This window comes from Anas platyrhynchos, chromosome 1, assembly GCF_047663525.1.
Source record: "Anas platyrhynchos isolate ZD024472 breed Pekin duck chromosome 1, IASCAAS_PekinDuck_T2T, whole genome shotgun sequence".
NCBI classification, from domain to species: Eukaryota; Metazoa; Chordata; class Aves; order Anseriformes; family Anatidae; genus Anas; species Anas platyrhynchos.
The window spans coordinates 193,103,907-193,121,906 of NC_092587.1; the positions used below are offsets into that span (position 1 = coordinate 193,103,907).

At 37.4% G+C, this 18,000-nt stretch overlaps 1 protein-coding gene and 1 long non-coding RNA gene across 3 annotated transcripts in view; one reads left to right on the plus strand and one right to left on the minus strand.

The window, feature by feature from the left end:
* TRPC6 (transient receptor potential cation channel subfamily C member 6) overlaps window positions 1-15,543 on the plus strand; it is a 96,257-nt gene extending 80,714 nt beyond the window's left edge. For both annotated transcript variants that reach the window (XM_027467875.3, XM_027467882.3), the window contains 5 exons: window positions 2,410-2,605; window positions 4,118-4,321; window positions 12,161-12,244; window positions 14,143-14,218; window positions 15,060-15,543. In XM_027467875.3, the coding sequence (XP_027323676.1) occupies window positions 2,410-2,605; window positions 4,118-4,321; window positions 12,161-12,244; window positions 14,143-14,218; window positions 15,060-15,211 (712 nt within the window). In that variant the 3' untranslated portion in view covers window positions 15,212-15,543. The remainder of the gene's footprint in view (window positions 1-2,409; window positions 2,606-4,117; window positions 4,322-12,160; window positions 12,245-14,142; window positions 14,219-15,059) is intronic.
* The window catches only part of LOC140001349 (uncharacterized), a 31,238-nt gene that overhangs the window by 6,341 nt on the left and 6,897 nt on the right, over window positions 1-18,000 (minus strand). Inside the window, exon 2 of the long non-coding RNA XR_011806523.1 lies at window positions 13,125-13,207. This is a non-coding gene — a long non-coding RNA (uncharacterized lncRNA). The remainder of the gene's footprint in view (window positions 1-13,124; window positions 13,208-18,000) is intronic.

An 18,000-nucleotide genomic window follows, 5' to 3' on the forward strand; every position in this document is an offset into this window, starting at 1 on the left:
TGTAATAATTGTGAGCTATTTTTATGGGAGATAGTTGTTTGCATTGTATGTATTAAATTTACTAATAGTTTTGTAAGTTTTACATCTTTTAAAATACCTTTTTGTGTGGTATTAAGTAGTATTTTTTTATTGTATATATATATATACATACATACAGACTTTATATTATATACTTGAATAAGCAGATGAACTCCTGACCCCAACACTAGGATGATAAATCAGGAAGAACAGTCTGGGAAGGTGAGGGATAGCTGCAGTTTATAGCTGAGTAAGAAGCAGGAATGCCTGTGCATCTGCTTAGGGATAGATAATAAGCCAGCAAGAATTTACAGGTTGGGATTAGAGGGTAGACCAACATGGGTGATTTTCTGGTGGATGCCTGCTGCAGACTGCCTGATCAGGAAGATGAAACAGATGTGGCTGTCTTCAGACAACTGGGAGAAGCCTCATGCTTGCAGCTCCTCATCCTCATAGGAAATTTTATCCACCTCGACATCTGCTGGATGGGCAACACAGCAGGACACAGGCAATCTAGAAGGTTTCTGGAAGTCATCAACAATAACTGCCCAACATAGGTGATTGAGGATCTGGTGTGGAGACATTTGCTACACTTGACTTTTACAGACAGTGAAGATCTGGTTGGGGATGTGAATACCGAGAGTAGCATTGGCTGATGAGATGATGGAGTTCACATTCCTGAGAGGAGGGAACAAGGCAAATAGCAGGACCACCACTGTGGACTTCAGGAAAGCAGACCTTGGCCTGTACAAAGAATATCATATGAAGAGGAAGTCCTGGAGGAAAGGGGAATCCAGGGGAGCTGTTTGATTTTCAAGAATTGCGTCTTCAACACTCAAGATCGGTCCATATTACTGGGTAGAAAATCAAACAAAGGTATCAGAAAGCCTGTATGGATGAACAAGAGTGACTGATCGTTGTAATGTCTCTCAGAGGGACCTCAACAGGCTGGAGGAATGGGCTGACAGCATCCTCACAATGTTCCACATGGGAAAATATCAGTCCTGGCCCTGGGGGCGTAACAACCCCAGGCACCAGGGCAGCCTAGGGCTAAGCAGCTGGAAAGCAACTTGACAGAAATAACTGTTATTGATGCTCTTAGTGCACTGCAACCCTCTTACTCCATGTAGCATCAGTTGCATGCTTTTTTTCTTCTCCCACCATAAGAAGAGAAGATCTAAATTTACTCTGTCTGTCAGGAGTTACTTGATATACATTTGTCATGACATCTTCTTGGTAGCCATGATTTTAAGATAAATCACCTAAGCTGATACTCATTCTTTTCCATGCGCTGCAGTCCTTGCCCACTTAATTTCTGACTGTCATAATATTTAAACTATAGCTGTTATGAGGCTTGCTCAGCCAGGAAACAAACTTGGCACAGAAGGAAAAAAATGCTACTACTTTTCTTCTTATTATTTGCTCACACAATAGATAAAGTATCTGAACCAATTCACAGATGGTGTACTGATAGAATATTTTATGCAGAGGGGTAGATTCAGAACTACATAACTTACGGGTTTCTTTTGACTTTTCTCTTAATGATAATGCAATAAAATTGAAAATGTGCTTTACAATGCTACTATATTTGGGTCATGGGGAAATACATGTAAGGTCTATTTATCAAAGCAAGAGAAAATACATCTACAAGGAGGTGAATATAGAATTAGACTCCCAAGACATTTGGACTTATGTTTGTGCGTATGTATGTGGAGAAAGAGAGAGAGAGAGAGAAATATATATATATATATATATATATATATATATATATATATATGATTAAGAGGAGATACATGCATTGAAAAGAACTAACCTGAAAAAAAATATTAGTGTCACAACACCATGGCTTATTTACTTTTTCTTGAATTTGTGGGAACAGTGAAACTGAACTTCAGGATTATGGTCTTGAAGCATTTTTGAAAAATGTTGCTTTGCAGTCAAACAAGCTGCTTTCTTTACGGTTTCAGAATGTTGATCATATTAATGGTATAATACTTAATAGCAATTGAACTATTCATACAATTATAACGAAGTGTTTACAGGTTATTTTTTGTTATTTACATTCACATTACAGGCAAGTATGTTGCATCTAGAATAAAGTAGTTTACAGTGATTTATTGTAACATTCTTTTGAAGCTGTAGATATAATTCCTAAACTGAATCAGATGTTTTTATTGTCAGTCCTAAATATTAGGACACGTATATTATCGAAGAACATATACATATGAAATTAGGTAGTCTACTTCTGCACAATATTGCTCTGGTACAGGTGTACATTATGATAGTAGAAATTTTTTTACACTGTGCAAAAATGGTCGCTGGCAATTCATACAATAAGACTATACTGTTCTTGTTCAGTAACATATGCATGTGTTCAATTCCTCCTTTTAGTGTTGAAGAAAGTTTCAAGACATTATTCTGGGCTATATTTGGACTCTCAGAAGTTAAATCAGTTGTCATCAATTATAAACACAAATTCATTGAAAATATTGGCTATGTCCTTTATGGAGTTTATAATGTTACCATGGTCATTGTCTTACTGAACATGCTTATTGCAATGATCAACAGCTCATTCCAGGAAATTGAGGTAAAAAATCCATTTATGATGAAATATTACCTAATGTAGTGTTATATCTAATTGTTTAAATACCCTGGAAATCCTGTCTTGTCATCTTATATAAGAAAAATAACACAGAATTTTGGAATATATTACCAGAAAGTATTCATTCACTGTTCATTTTTGTTACAAATTACCTGGAAATTACTCAGCTGTATGTGCTTGCAGTAGGAAGAACCAGAACCGAACCAAGAAACCCAAGAAACCGCTGCCGACCCGCAGCGGATTATTTAAACAATCATTGCTTTATTCCTCTGCATTCAACAGAACTTTATCTAATAAAGTAATCAGCAGGGCTACAGAAAATCAGCATGAACTTTTCATGTCATGCAATACAAAGGGCTAAATCATTATAATTGATTAGTAAAAAATGGAAGTAGAGCTCCAGAAGCTAGGCCATCCCAGCCTTTCCTGGGTGATGCCCTTACCACAAAGCAGCAGACTCAGGTTGTTTGACATTACTCCCAGTTTCTGGGCATTGACTTGGGGTCACAACCATTATCCAGCCTGATTAAAAGCAGTGCACATTCTCCAAATTCAGATTTTTCTGACTGAGATCACAGAAAAAAACAATTAGGTTTAGAGCAAAGAAAACTACGCTGTTATCCAAAAGTATGATGACTGAATACAAAGAGCTTCTAAAAACACCTACAGCAATATTGAGATATGTCCTTGAGCCTGACCTCAGTCCTTTCTGCAGAATTGACTTCCCTTGAACTTTACAGGAATGAGTAAAATGAGTGTTTTGGCCATTGTAAATGTTAAACATAAACCATGGTGATGATAGCATACCTTATTTAATCGCATATTAAAGCAAGTGGAAGGAATTTGATAAAAATCACCTAATCCTCTTTAACATCATGTTTAAAGTAATAAAGTAAAATTCTTATTTAAAATTCTATTTCTTTTTCAAAAAGAAGATTATAGATTAAATTAATTGCTACAAAAAAAAATCAGTAAGATAAGAAATCAAAGCTTGTAGTATTATTGAGGAATCTACAGTTTTGTTATGTTAGAATAGGATTTTTCCATTTTATTTACTGAGCGTGACAGTGTTCCATGCAAGTGACTACTTGATCAAGCCTGAGAGGATGAATTTGAATGTTGCCATGAAACTTTACATTAGGCATTGTGTTGTGGGCTTTTAGGTCAACACCATAGGCTTATTAGTCTCATTACAAAGAGCACAAGCCAAGAAGTCTTTGTAATGTTGTATTGGAGACTATTAGCACTCATTCTGGAGTAACTAATGTCTAACGCAAATCCATTTTGTTCTTCTGTAATTGCATTGTTTTAAATGGATTAATAAGAACAATTCTATTAATTGAAATGTGGTTTTCATTGATTATAAACAAGCTCCTAACCTGTTTGAAATTAACTTCAGCCAATTACATTGAAAGCACACATAACATTTATCTAGGTCATCTTCAGTTGTCAAGATGCTATTAATAGTGTATTAATAGCAATGTTTCTGCTTTACAGGATGATGCTGATGTAGAATGGAAATTTGCAAGGGCTAAACTTTGGTTTTCTTACTTTGAAGAAGGGAGGACTCTTCCAGTACCCTTCAACTTAGTGCCAAGTCCAAAATCTTTGCTGTATCTCTTACTCAGAATCAAAAAATGGATCTCTAAACCATTTCTGTGCCAAAAGAAAAACTTTCAGGAAGATGCAGAGATGAACAAGGTAATTAACAGTATGTCTATTAACTACTAATTTTAAAAGATAAAAACAATTTTAACTTTTCATTGTTGGTGTTGACCCATTTTTCTAATGAATTTCCTGATCTGCTTAGTCCAGACTGAAATCAGTCACTAGGTACAGGTTGAAATTTACTTATTTTTTAACTTTTTTTTTTTTTTTAGTTATTTTTAAATAAATATTTGTCCACATCTATAATCAGTTAAGTTAAAAAATACCTTTGTAAATTTACAGTTCTTCTTGCTCTCTGTCACAGAGTCAGAAAATAATTTAGGTTGAAGGGGATCTTAGGGGTCTCTTGTTCAACTCACAGCATGTCAGCTCTGAGGTCAGACGAAGCTGAAGACTTCATTCCTGTCCAGTCCTGAAAACCTCCAAGGACAGAGACTTGACAACTTGCCTGGGCATCCTGTGCCATTCATTGCATTACTATTCTCAGGGGGAAAAATTTTTCCTGTCCAGGCTGGACCTCTCTTGTTTCAGGCCGAACAAGTCCAGCTTCTCCAGCCTCTTCTCATAGGGCAAGTTCTTTAGCCTCCATCATCTCTGTGGTCCTCCACTAAGCCTGACAGGAGTGTACTCCTGCAACTCCTCCAACACCTGGTCATTGATAAAGATACTAGAAGCCAGTAATGAGTGGTGTCCATCAAGGGTCCATACTGGCACTAATGCTATTTAATATCTCCATCAATGATGTAGATAGTGGAGTTGAACGTACCCTAAGCAACTTTGCAAATGACGCCAAGCTGGTGCTGTTGATATGCTAAAGGGAAGGGATGCCATCCAGAAGGACCTTGACGAGCTTGAGAAGTGGGCCCATGTGAACCTCGTGAAGTTCCAAGGTCAAGTGCAAAGTTCTGCACCTGGTCTGGGGAAATCCCTAGTATCAGTACAGTTGGTGACAAATTGCTTGAGAGCAGTCCTGCAAAGAATGACTTGGGGATACCGGTAGATGAAAAATTCGATATGTTCTGGCAGTGTGCATTTGCAGCCCAGAAAGCCAACCATAATCTGGGCTGCATCAAAATCAGCATGGCCAGCAGGTCGAGGGAGGTGATTCCCCCTCTGCTCTGTTCTTGTTAGACCCTGTATAGCCCTGTGTTCAGCTCTGGGGCTCCAGAGCAAGAAAGACAGGGACCTGTTACAGTGGGTCTACAGGAGGGCCTCAAAAAGTATCAGAGGGATATAATACCTCTCCAGTGAAGAAAGACTGAGCAATCTTGGGAAGTTCAGCCTGGAGAAGAGAAGACTTCTGGGTGACCTTATAGCAGCTTTTTAGTACTTAAGGGGGATTTATAAGAAAGATGGAGAAAGGAATATGGGTAATGGTTTTGAACTGAAAGAGGGTAGATCTGGACTGAATATATGGAAGAAATTTTTTACCTTTACTGGAACAAGTTGCCCAGAGAAGTTCTGGATGCTCCGTCTTTGGAAGTGTTCAAAGCCAGGTTGGACAGGGCTTGGAGCAAATTGGTCTATTGGAAGATGTCCCCACCCATGGCAGAGATGTCACACTGAATGATGTTTAAAGGTTCTTTCCAATGCAAACCATTCTATGATTCTATATTAAAAAGTGCAAGTCCCAAGACAAGGCCCTTACTGCCCTCTGAGTACAACTATCCAGCCAGCATTTTGCCCAGTTGTCCAGGCTAACATCCTAAGGTAGGTAGAAGAATATTTTGGGATACAGAGTTAAAACCCTTACTAAAATCATGATAGACTACGTTTCCAGTTCTTTCTCCATCTGCAAACCCAGTCATTTTATCACAGAAGGCCATCCAGAGGGTCAGGCAAATTTTACCCTTGGTAAATCCACATTGTCATTCTCAGTCACCAACTCCTCCTCCATGTGCCCAGAAATGTTCTCCAAGAGGATTCAATCCATTATTTTCCCAGTTACCAAAGTGAGGTTGTGGTGCTGACATCACCATTTTGGCCTTTTTTGAAGATGAGTTTGATGTGTGTCTTTCTCCAGCCTTTGGAGACCTCTTCCAATTTCCATGAACTGTGAAAGGTGTTACCATCTTTGGAAGTTCTCCAACTGCTCTCAGAACCCATGGATGCAGCCCAATGATCCAATAGACTTGCCTGAGCCAAGTTCTGTCAATTAACCCCTGACTCAACCCTCATCCACGGTTGGTTGTTCAAAACCCTCCTCAAACCCCTTCACTAAGAACAGAGCCTTGGTAGACTGTTGGTGAAGCCTGATGGAGAGAAGGCATCAAGTCCCTCAGTCTTAACCTGAATACCCTTCTTGACTGAGCTGCAGGCCCATGTTTCCCTGTGCAGCATTTTATTGCTATTGCAGCAGTAGAAATTCTTCTTATTGCCCTAGCCAAAGTTAGCTTAAGGTGAGCTTTGGCTTTTCTAACAGCACCCTCACATGCCTGGGCAGTGTTTCTGAACTCCCCTTGTACAGCCTGTCTCTGTGTCCGCCAAGAAAGCAGCTTCCTTTTATTCAAATCATTCTGTTATGTTTTATACAAGTACAGTAAAAGGCACTTGAGTTTATTTATTGCTGTATCTAGCGGGTTTATTTAAGGAGTTTATAGTCAGTCTGTTTTTCTTGCAGTGGTTTGGTATAAATTAAATTAATTGCTTTACAAGAACGTAGGGCTTAGCACATGAGTTTACGTGGTGGTAGAAGTGTAAAGACTAGCACTGTTGTAACGCAATATGGAAGAAAAGCTTTGCAAGACATCTAATGAGACTCGCTGAGTAGAAGGGTGAGCATATGGTAACATTCACACACACAAAAAAGAAGTTGCAGGTTTGTCTATGTGGCAGAATCAAATGTGTCATTTATGGAACTTTAAAAAGTGAAGGGTCGCTGTTAAAATAGTCAGCAGACTGACCAGAGGCCTCCCCAAGGTTAGTAATTTTCGAGACAGTGGCTATAGTCATTAGACAGGGGCCTGTGAAGAAATTACATGCCTCTGTCAGTTCTCAACCAATATGACAAACACTTTTCCCATCACAGTTATCAGCTGAAGAGTAAAAGAGAAAATAAACTCATTACAATCCTAGAAGGAAAAAAATGGACCTATATGGAAAAATAGTGTGCCTCTGACAAGCCTCTGCCTCTGGTTAAGATCATAATGGATTATAAAAGGAGACACAGACATTACAAACACTGCCAACAAAATCAAGCTTGTTATTAATTTCAGATGTCTTATGTGTGCTACTGGTAAACTTTCTAGCCTTTCAAAAGACCTCATGTCATTTTATTTGCAAAATCAAATACTAATGTATTTAAGACCCATCAGAGATAATATCACTGATAATATCAGATAATATATTTGCTTGAATTTTCAGTGACTCAATGTTATCAAAACTTTTCATCAAGCTGCTTGATGAAAATTGATTTCACAACTTCAGTGAGTGATAAGGTCATCACTCAAAAATGGACTTTAAGGAGATGCATGCAAACTTCAAATTGGGTGATGGTGAGAAACATTTGTGACTTTGAAATGTGTATAAGTAAGTTATAAGCTTACTTTTAATGATGGTTTTAAAAATGAAATTTCTGATCCAATACAACTTAGGTAAATTTGAAAATCTTGTGCTTGCAATTACAATTAATTTTTATCATTCCTTTCCAAAATTATGTTTGTACATAGCAATTCAGATAGCTAGAAAGGTGCTTTCTGCTAGCTGCAGATGGTAGAGTAACAAACGCTAAATTACATGTTCTTACTCTGCAATCAAAGAAGCTATAAAACTGCAAATCAAATTAAAAACAAACAAACAAAACAATACCTTACAATGCAACCCATAATGCAGCGGACTTGCATCTATTCTTTTCTCAGCCTTTCCAGAAAGGTGATTGATATTGCCAGATGATTATTTTCTTACTTCCTTTTCGCCCAGCCTTTCCAGAAAGGTGATTGATATTGCCAGATGATTATGTTCTTACTTCCTTTTTGCCCTGCCATATGCCACTGAGCTGACTTGGATCTATCACGTGCTGCCATCCTTTGCTCTTCTAAAAATAAACTAAAATGTTTTCATGTCCTCTATTAATGATACATTTCTGTAAAGTCTGTTTTATGGCATCGTCTCAAAGAAATTCTTAGCTTTTGGAGCTTTTAGCTTTGTACTCATCCCTGTGCTAGGCAGGTTGGTCCTGCTGTGACTGCCGAGCTGGCCATCCTTGCATGAGGAGCTGCTGGAAGAACAGTGAGCTGTGTGAAGATCAGAAGAGATCTGGCAAGAGCAAGACTTGGTGGCTGTGCAAATGCAGGACTCAGGGATGGCTTGGCCCTGTTCAGTTAGCTTTGCCCCCAAGTAGGGTTGCTGCAAGGGCTTGTCCCCAGTCTGTTCCAGTTGCCAAACTGTGAGGGAGACAGCAAGTTCCTCTGGTGCAAGCCATACTGGGGAGGTCTCCACAAGTTTACAGAGAGATGCCTTTACATTGCTGTGCCCAGAAATGTTAATGCATGCTTGAGTTTACTGACTCAGGCCCAGTCTGAGGGTCTTTCCCAAAGCCAGTGTCTTCTCGGTGCAAAAGCAGCGGCAGCACCAGAGTGAGTGTAAAGGTCAGAAGGAAGGTGGGAAGGGGGGAATTCTGCCCCTGGAGCTAGCTCTGCCCTTATTAGTGTCAGCAGGAAACAAAGCCAGATGTTGATAATGCTAAATGGCTAGTATGGATAATGTTAACATAGCTGCATTCAAAGTGTAGCACAGCAGAAACATGTCTTGAGACATGTCTACATATAATAATGAAGACTGTGAAGAAGTTTTCTTACAATCTGGTGTTTAAGACCTGCAGATTTCTGCTGTAGGGTAGGATTGCTGTTTAAACATTAGATAAACAAGAACGATAATCCAAAATAAATACATAAATAATATAAATATAAATATAAATATAAATATAAATATAAATATAGATATAAATATAGATATAAATATAAATATAATAATAATAATAATTAATAATAAAAAGAGTTTTAAAGAAACCTTCTTGGAGTATTATGCTAAATCAAAAAAGTGCCTTGGAAAAGAGAAAGTATATGTTTTAAGAGTCACAGAACCTGTTCATCTTCCTGAGAAAATAGCGGCAGATAACATATATAAGGCATTTTTTTAAACCATGACCTTTCAGAAAAGAAGTAAGGAACTAATTTTTGAAATAGCTTTAAGCCCTGACTCAAACAATGAAAAAATATGTTACTTTCTCTTTCCTGGAATAAAACAGTGATTCTGAAATTTGCATGAGGGACCTCTGGTTATGAGAGCACAAACTGAATCATATTCTGGGAACTCACACTCCTGGTCTAAGCATATGCAGTTTAATGGCATTCCACTAAAGTCATCAACTGCTGCTGAAAATTGGGATTTAAAGACATTAGGAAAGTGCTGCACAAAACAGCTACAGTCATTATAGATGACTGTTGTAACTGATTGCACTGAACATTTTTGCAAGAACATTTTTTTCTAATAGCAGTGCTCCATACATGCTGCATTTTTCTTTCACACAACACTCCCAGAGGAGAGTTATTTTTGTTAGGTTTCATATGATTATTGTATTTAAATTGCTTTCTCTTTTCTCTCCAGTTACTTATGTGTGGATTCTTGATAGATAATAACTTAAAAAGATGAAAACTCTTTCAATCATTAAAGTGACAAGCTGAGTTTACTCTATTAGTTGTTTTTAGGAGGAAAAAGCAATACAAATGAAGCTTCAAGGGTTTACAGATTTTGTGTAAAAAATGAAGTTGTAATGAAATCTTGGCAATCTCTGCCACCAAGCGGCCACTCAGCAGTGTACAATAAATGTGCATTGTGTGAAGCACACAAATGTGTTTCCTACAGAGGAAGCAAACTCTTCATTTTATTCTACCACATTATTTCCAGAAATTAGGAAACCAGAAGCTGAAGAAGAATTAAGATTTTTTTTTTTTCTCATTTAATTTAGTAATGAAGGTAAGGCCCAGGAGAATATTTGTTAGCTTTAAAACCCTGAAATACATATTGATTAGATGTAGAACTTAGGGATATGGTTTAGCGGGGACTGTTAGTGTTAGGTCAGAGGTTGGACTCGATGATCTTGAGGTCTCTTCCAACCTAGAAATTCTGTGATTCTGTGTGTGTGATTACACAGTCATATATACTCAATAGCCACTATTTTTTTGCTGTTGTTGTTATAAATCTAATGCATAGTTTAAGTTAAAATATATTTAGATAAGCTTATGTTCTCCAATATATATTCAAAGCATTTAAGGTAGTTTTATTCAAGGAAAAAAAAAAAAGTAATAGATTTTGCACATCTTTAATTAATTTCCCATCCAAATTCGTCTTAATATGTTACATATAAATATTAATTGTGCCATATATTTCTATATCTTATGAATTTATTCTTGCTTATTTCAAATAAACATAATCTGAGTTAACGTTTTTTAAAATATGTATACATATATATATACATAGAGAGAGAAACTTTCTAACAAACAAAAGTTCTAAATTCAGCGTAAATTTAATATTAATTTGAAATGAATACAAATGAGTACACTGTGTCAACAACTGTGATGTTTTCTTCAGGAAAAAATATCAAAATGCAAGTGCTATATAAAATTTTAAAATATTTAAATTATTCCTTGTTTACTGATTTATTAAGATTCATTTGCTTTACTGTAATAGTGAAAATAAAGTTCTTGGGAATTCTGGAGAACTAGAAGACTTAAAGAGCATGCTCTGCAGCAACAGGGAGAATTACGAATTTTAATTTATGTCCTCTTTGCTAATTATGCACCTGAATATTATGCGTCATTCAGCATTTTTTGTACATATACAGTTCCCAAGTTTTTGATTTTAGCCTTTCTTTTGTATTAATACACGTAGTGTAAGTTAGAACAAAGCCCCTGTAAAGCTCTCTGCTGAGAGCTTTAACCTTTTCTAATTGACATCTGGTGAATATTTACCACATATTCTATAATCCTACTTCCATTTACTCTCCAAGTTCAACCACAGGAAATTCACCGTGTACCTCAGGAGGTTATAATGATTTCAGTTGTAGGAGGAATAGCTACACGGAAGCTTCAGCCTTCACTGGCAGCAGGCGTTGGAGCGTGGGCTGCTTGCTGTGTGGCATGGCTGTGCAGCTGCACAAGCATCTAACTGCTTTCCCAGCTTGTCCCTCATATCAGGCATCAAAGTGCCCCAGTTTGCTTAGCTGTAGGTGCTTGATGCATTAAGACACAAAATAACCAACACAGAGAACCTCACTGGATCTGAGGTACTGCACTGGGAGCCTAGTGTTTTAAAGCAGTAAAAGTCTTACTGTAACTTGTCTACATGAGGAGAAAGTACTTTATAGTGACAGTCCCACTTATTTCTTGTCCAGATCAATCACAGCTTATATTTCATACTTTTTTATTTCTTGCAGTGCCACTCTTTGTACTGTCTCCATATGAATCAAAAGTCATGTAATTCATTTTGGTTTGAGACTCAGTGCAGTCCAGCCATCCAGCTGGAGCCCCCATTCATAATTTCCTGAAGCTTTAGTCCTTATCAAAGATGTAAATCACAAACAAAGCCTACAAGTTGAATCCTCTGGTTTTCATCAGGGGTGAAGACCTTTCATTTTAGCACGTGTAGTAAAGAAGATGCTATTCAGAAACACCAGCCGATAATTTTGTGGTTCCTGTGATGGAGTTCTGCAAAGGTACCATGTGATGGAGTTCTGCAAAGACTACCATGGTAACTTCACACAGACATAATTGGGCTCAACAGTTAATGTTCTGTCATACAGTACCTGCGTGGGGCAATTTAACTTAATATTGTTCTTTTATTTATTTTGTATTATAAGCAATGTTTCAATTTCAGCTTGGTCAAAGGAAGCAATCAAGTATAAGAAGCTCTGATGAAATCCACTTAAACAGTCTAAACAATCCTCCAAGACAATACCAGGTAAAAAGCACTTTATTTTTGAATTAGATCAAGTTGTGCAACTCATAACAACGTAAGGATAGTTTGAATTTAAGTTAAATAAAAATCAAGGGTAAATCCACGCACTGCATATGTCAGAAATAAATGCAATGATTTTGATACTTACAGTAAAATTTCAACTTTTTTGGTCTTTTTTATTTATTTTTTTCCCATATAGTATAACATTTAAAGTGCTTTTTGATTTTAGACAGAGGTTGAGTCCTCAACAGCACAGCAAAAATTAAGAAAACAAAAAAGAAATGCAAAATATTCCTGATTTGTTTGCTGAAGTAGCTTAGCTTATTGTGCCACATTTCTATATTTTAATACCTCAGGAAATAGAAATATCTTTCAGCCAGTGTGCTATCAATAGTCTGTTTATCCTCTAGTTCCTAGACAGCTTCAGTGAGCCTTCATGCAGTCAAGCATGAGGAGACCCAGACTAGTCCGCACAGTTGTTCTGGGCTTCTTTTCTTTTGGAGGCTGCTTCTTTCCTTCCTGGTACTAAGTAGGCAGAAAGGAACGAGCAAGAGCTGCTTAAGCAGGCAGAAAGGAACAAGCAACTTGGGCAGTAGAACAGGACAGTCTGAACACTAACAGACATTGAAAACAGTGGAATTAGGCATAAATACCTTTTTTTAACCATAAAGCAAAAACAAGTTGGTTTCCTTGGGTGCCACTGTTACATTATGCAGTGTCTATAATAAACTCTGTTTCAAAAACTCTGACATTTTCACAGCCAGTTTCCTTTCAATGCAGCGACAGATATGAAGATTATAAATGTATCCTGTAAACTTGAGGGTATGTGTCCTTGTATTTGAAACATTCTTGGATTATTAGAATAAACAGTACGGCTGCTGACCTTGCAAGCATGACTGTAATGATGGTCCAGAACCACTGATCTAGGATGATTCACTTCTCAGCCACCTCTGGTCAGAGCTATTACTGTGGAGACAAAAGCAGATACATAAAACTATACATATTTCCTACCTTGTAGTGAAAAACAAAAAATATTTTGTTGTCATGGGTTACATTCTATAAAAATATTAAAGCCAAAGATAGATCTTCAAAGGTAGTTAGATACATTCTTCCATATTCAAGTCTTTTGAACTAATGGGAAGAGCAGGGTCAGGATTCATTTATCCTAGAAAGATAAAATGTACGTTTCAATTTGCTGGCCTAGGTCCCCCATATTACTAGTGGACAGGACAGTCATTTGAATGATGTGCTTCACTTGCTCAGTTTTAGCTGTCTGAGATGAACTATGCTCTCAGATTTGCTTTTTCTTTCCATAAAGGGAATTCAGGGTGATTGCCACAGATATATATATTTACATTATAAAATATCTGTATTTGCTTAAATGAGTCACAGCTGAGGTGCTTAAATGACTCTTAGAATGTGGGTTCCATTTTTTCCAACATTCACGTTGTGAAAAGATAGCTTATCAGTTATAATACTAAAAATAGATTAAAATAAACATTGCAAACAGGTTTAGCAATTAGCATGGCTACTCACGGCCATGGTCATCTTTTGGTAGTAACAGAGGCTAGATGTTTTTGTCTATGTAGATCAAAGCTGCAACTATATCAATAATTCTCGTAGACTCTGGTAGTGGTCCAAATCAAGCTTCATGAATGATAACATCAGGAAGACAGGCTTAGTTTTCTAACTTTCTTATACATATTTGTATAGAACAATAAATCTTACATAATTACTGTAAATGAAAAAAGGTATTTTTACGTTACATTCTTTTAAGCTGGCAAGTCCTACACTGCAATATCTGAATGTAAGAAAAGATAGCAGAGCTCATATGTTGAAATTTCATAGAAACAATAGCAGGTCCAAGTAAGAAAAGTTTTTCTTTACTTTCTTCTCTGCAGAAAATAATGAAGCGGTTGATTAAAAGATATGTACTGAAAGCTCAGATAGATAAGGAAAGTGATGAAGTCAATGAAGGTGAGTATGTGCATGTTTATGTCTAATCAGAGAATCAAAACAAATTAATATGGTTACATATGACACCTGGAAAAAAATAAATGTTTCCAAAGTGCTTAATCCACTTGACATATTTACAAGTGCAAAATGTAAAATTAACATGAAATTGAAGTTAGGGAAGAGATGTGTCTTTCCCATCAGAAACAGCTCTGCCATCAGATTCTTGTTCTCCCATCAAAAGCTGTCACTAGTCTGGCACCTTCTTGTGAAGTGTGATGCCACTTCTAGTAGAGCTCATGCATTCTAGTAGAGCTCCCTGCAGGGAGGCTGCATTTAATGCAGCAGCTGGTTGGGGGCGCTCACGTATGAATTTTCCCTTGTGCAGACACCTTTTTTTTTATTAGGGAAACAGCTGGTGCATGCACTTAGCAGAAACGTTCACTTTTGTTTGCACCCCTCAGAAGCTGGAAAGACACCTAATGCCACAGGGAAAAAAAAAAAAAAAAAAAAAAAAAAAAAAAGAGGACTGGATAGTAAGAGGCCTTGTTGCTAGCCAGAAGGACTCAGGGATATGACATTTCAGTGATTTCTCTTAGAGCAGATCATTGACTTCCTTATAGAGGCTGCTTAGGGATTTGTGAACTAATGTGATCTCTCACACATTTGCTTTCTCATTTGTTTCCTAAACTGCATCTTTCTATTCCTATCCATAAACCACCATTCATATACAGTCCACAGAACATTCACTTTTTCTGGTTCAACAAAGAAATCCTGAGAAAACCAGTGATAACTGTAAGATATGTAGGATATGCTACTTTTTCCTTCTTTTCTAAATAGTGTGATCTTCTAATGTCTTTTACAGGTGAACTGAAGGAGATCAAACAGGACATTTCAAGTCTCCGGTATGAACTCCTTGAGGAAAAGTCCCAAAATTCAGAAGATCTGGCAGAACTTATAAGGAAACTTGGGGAAAAATTGTCAATCAACTCTAAGGAAGAAGAAAACAAAAGATAACCAACCTAAACATTTAAGAAATGCAACAGAATGTTAACAATCCACTCAAAGCCATATTTCTGTTTTTCTCAAGTCTAGCTCACATTTCTACTACAGATTCAGAAATTACATCATTCCAAATCTTTATTGTAAAAACAGAGCCGCAAATCCTCTCTGTCTATGGTAAAGATGAAATACCACTTGAGTAGCGATATTTATTTATCCTTTATCTGCTGAAGAATAGATAGTTTTAGATCATTTTAATATTCAATTTACCTCTTTTAGAAGGTGAGTGGAATCTTGACAAGCCCAGCTGTGAAAGATTAAAGACATAAATCTAAACTTTTCCTACATTAGCTGGTTGTTTTTCCAAATTTAATTTTGTAGACATTCACACATATATTTTAGTGAAGCAGAAGAGGGAAATTGTGGGTTTTTACATATTTATATCAAATGCTATTTAATTTTTCAAACATTCTCAACTAGAAAAAAAAAGGAAAAGAAAAAAGCAAACTGTCTTTCTTAAAAACATGCAGGTTATTAATTTATTTGAGCATCTCTTTATTTGAGCATTAGATAGCAGAATTCTCAGAGGTCTTTCCTACTTATCTCTATCACTTGATAAACTATCATGAAAGATTCCTAGGTTCCAATGGGAGCTGGTGCATTAAGAAAGAAATATTTTTCACCAAGCTTATTGAAAAGCTATTGCTGGGGCCTGAAGGAAATTCCTTTAATCCAGAATAATTAATCCTTGAAGTTCTAATCTGTTCCAGAATTCCCAAATTCTCCAGCTTTTATGTCTTGAACTAAAACCCACAAACTGCAGGAAAGTTTGATTGTAAAGCAGGTAATACATTAAGTTGGAGGATATTACAATAGTAAGTGTAAACCCTCTGAATTCAGGGAATGGTATGCATTGGGGACCATGTTTCCTCACAGTTAAACTTCTTTAAGTTGTTGAATTTTGCTCAGATATATCTTTACCAAAAGAAAAGGTGTTCCAAAAGCACAAAATCTGTATAGATTTGCATCCCTTGTCCTATTCTTTCCCTGGAGAATTTCCTGCGCTCTATCTCCTAGGATTTCATCAATGAAGAATCTTCTCCATGTCATCATGAGTAGCTTCCCACACTTCGCTTATGCCTACTGTAATACTCCTATGTCTCTGTTTAGCTGGACAAGAGGTATGATATATCCGTGTAGACATGTCTGGTTGATTGTTTAGATGCCCAATCCCTGGAGGTGTTCAAGACCAGGTTGGATGAGGCCCTGGGCAACCTGATCTGATGGGTGGCATCCCTGCCCATGGAAGGGGGGTTGGAGCCAGATGATCTTTAAGGATCCTTCCAAACCAAGCCATTCTGTGTATATATGAATCTATGATTCTATGATAGTTGTGTGGGTCACCAGCTAATACCTACATGCAGGATAGTTGGTTGCTTTCTGTTTCTCCAAGTGGATACAGGCTAAACACCATCTCATTTTTTCCCTCAGTTAATGCAGTAAATTGGTTTCTCTCCTCCAGCAATCACCCATTCTGTGATTGTTACAAGCATATATTGTGTTGGAGAACTTTACTCCTCTTTAAGCTAGGTTGAAGTTAGTGAAAGGGCTGTGAAACTTTATAACAGGAACTTCAAGATGTATAATGTACCTGTAAAAACCTTGCATATATTGGAAACACAGCTAAAATGACTTGTCGGTAATTACTTTTAAATTAGCTTTGTGAAACTTATTTATTGTGGAATGTATCAGAGTCTTTCCACCTCTCCCTTTTGGCTGAAGGTGTAAAAATATTGCTTTTGATTGGTTCAGACTAGTTTCTAGCTGAATTTACTGATAGCCTTTTTAAAAAACATTGGTGAAATCACTGTGTATTTTCAGGGCAAAAAAGTGTGAATGAGAACTGCTTTTGTAGTCATGTAGACATATGTAGAGGCAAGAGGCTCTGTCCTGCCTGGAGTGCAGTTGAAGTTGTGGAGGTTGGCCTTTGACCAGGTTGACTGGGTATTTACTGTGATCTGGGGGAATTTCTCAGCCTTATGCTCAGCCAGTTAGATTAGCCACAAATGGAGCCTGTGGGATAATCCCATGTACTGTGGGCCTCATGCATAATGAACTCAGGGTTTAGAAACATTTAAGGCCTCTTCTTCTGAGGGAGGAGAAGAAAATGAGACTTTTGAAGGTACTAGAACAGACTGTATTAAAATCCACAGTGTGTGCGACTGGAAAACTATGAGCTACAGAATAGCCAATTTAATAACTTGCCTTTGATTATTAAAAAGCATTACCTCATAACCTGCAGTATTTCCTGCAGTAGTCAACAGGGAGTACTGCAGACTCTGAGATGGCCGTACTGGTTGGTCTGCAGCAGAGATGCTCTGGTTTCTGTGTCAGCCATTGTGTGGAAACAAAGGCAGCTGGGGTGATCTCCAGCTGGAAGTCAGCATGAAGCTATCTTCACTGCCTTTTGTCCCCTGGAAGGCTCCTGCCTGTCTCCCTGGGCCAGAATTGGTCACCGATTTTGAGTTCCCGCTTGAATATTTTGGGCCTGGTTTACTGAAGTAGTGAGCACTTATTACGGCTCCAGCAAATGACCACATTAGGGACCACACCACACCAAGATTTTCCACCTTTGAGAAGCCCTTTGGAAAATCTGTTGGCCAGAACTTTTGGTAACAATTACAATTAAAATTTGCTTTCACTAATAGGAAGTTTTCGACCATTGTAATGTGCAGATTGGATCCGCAGCCCAGTGCTAGATGTTGGTAAAACTCAATCTCCATAAATCCAGTGTAAGGAAATGG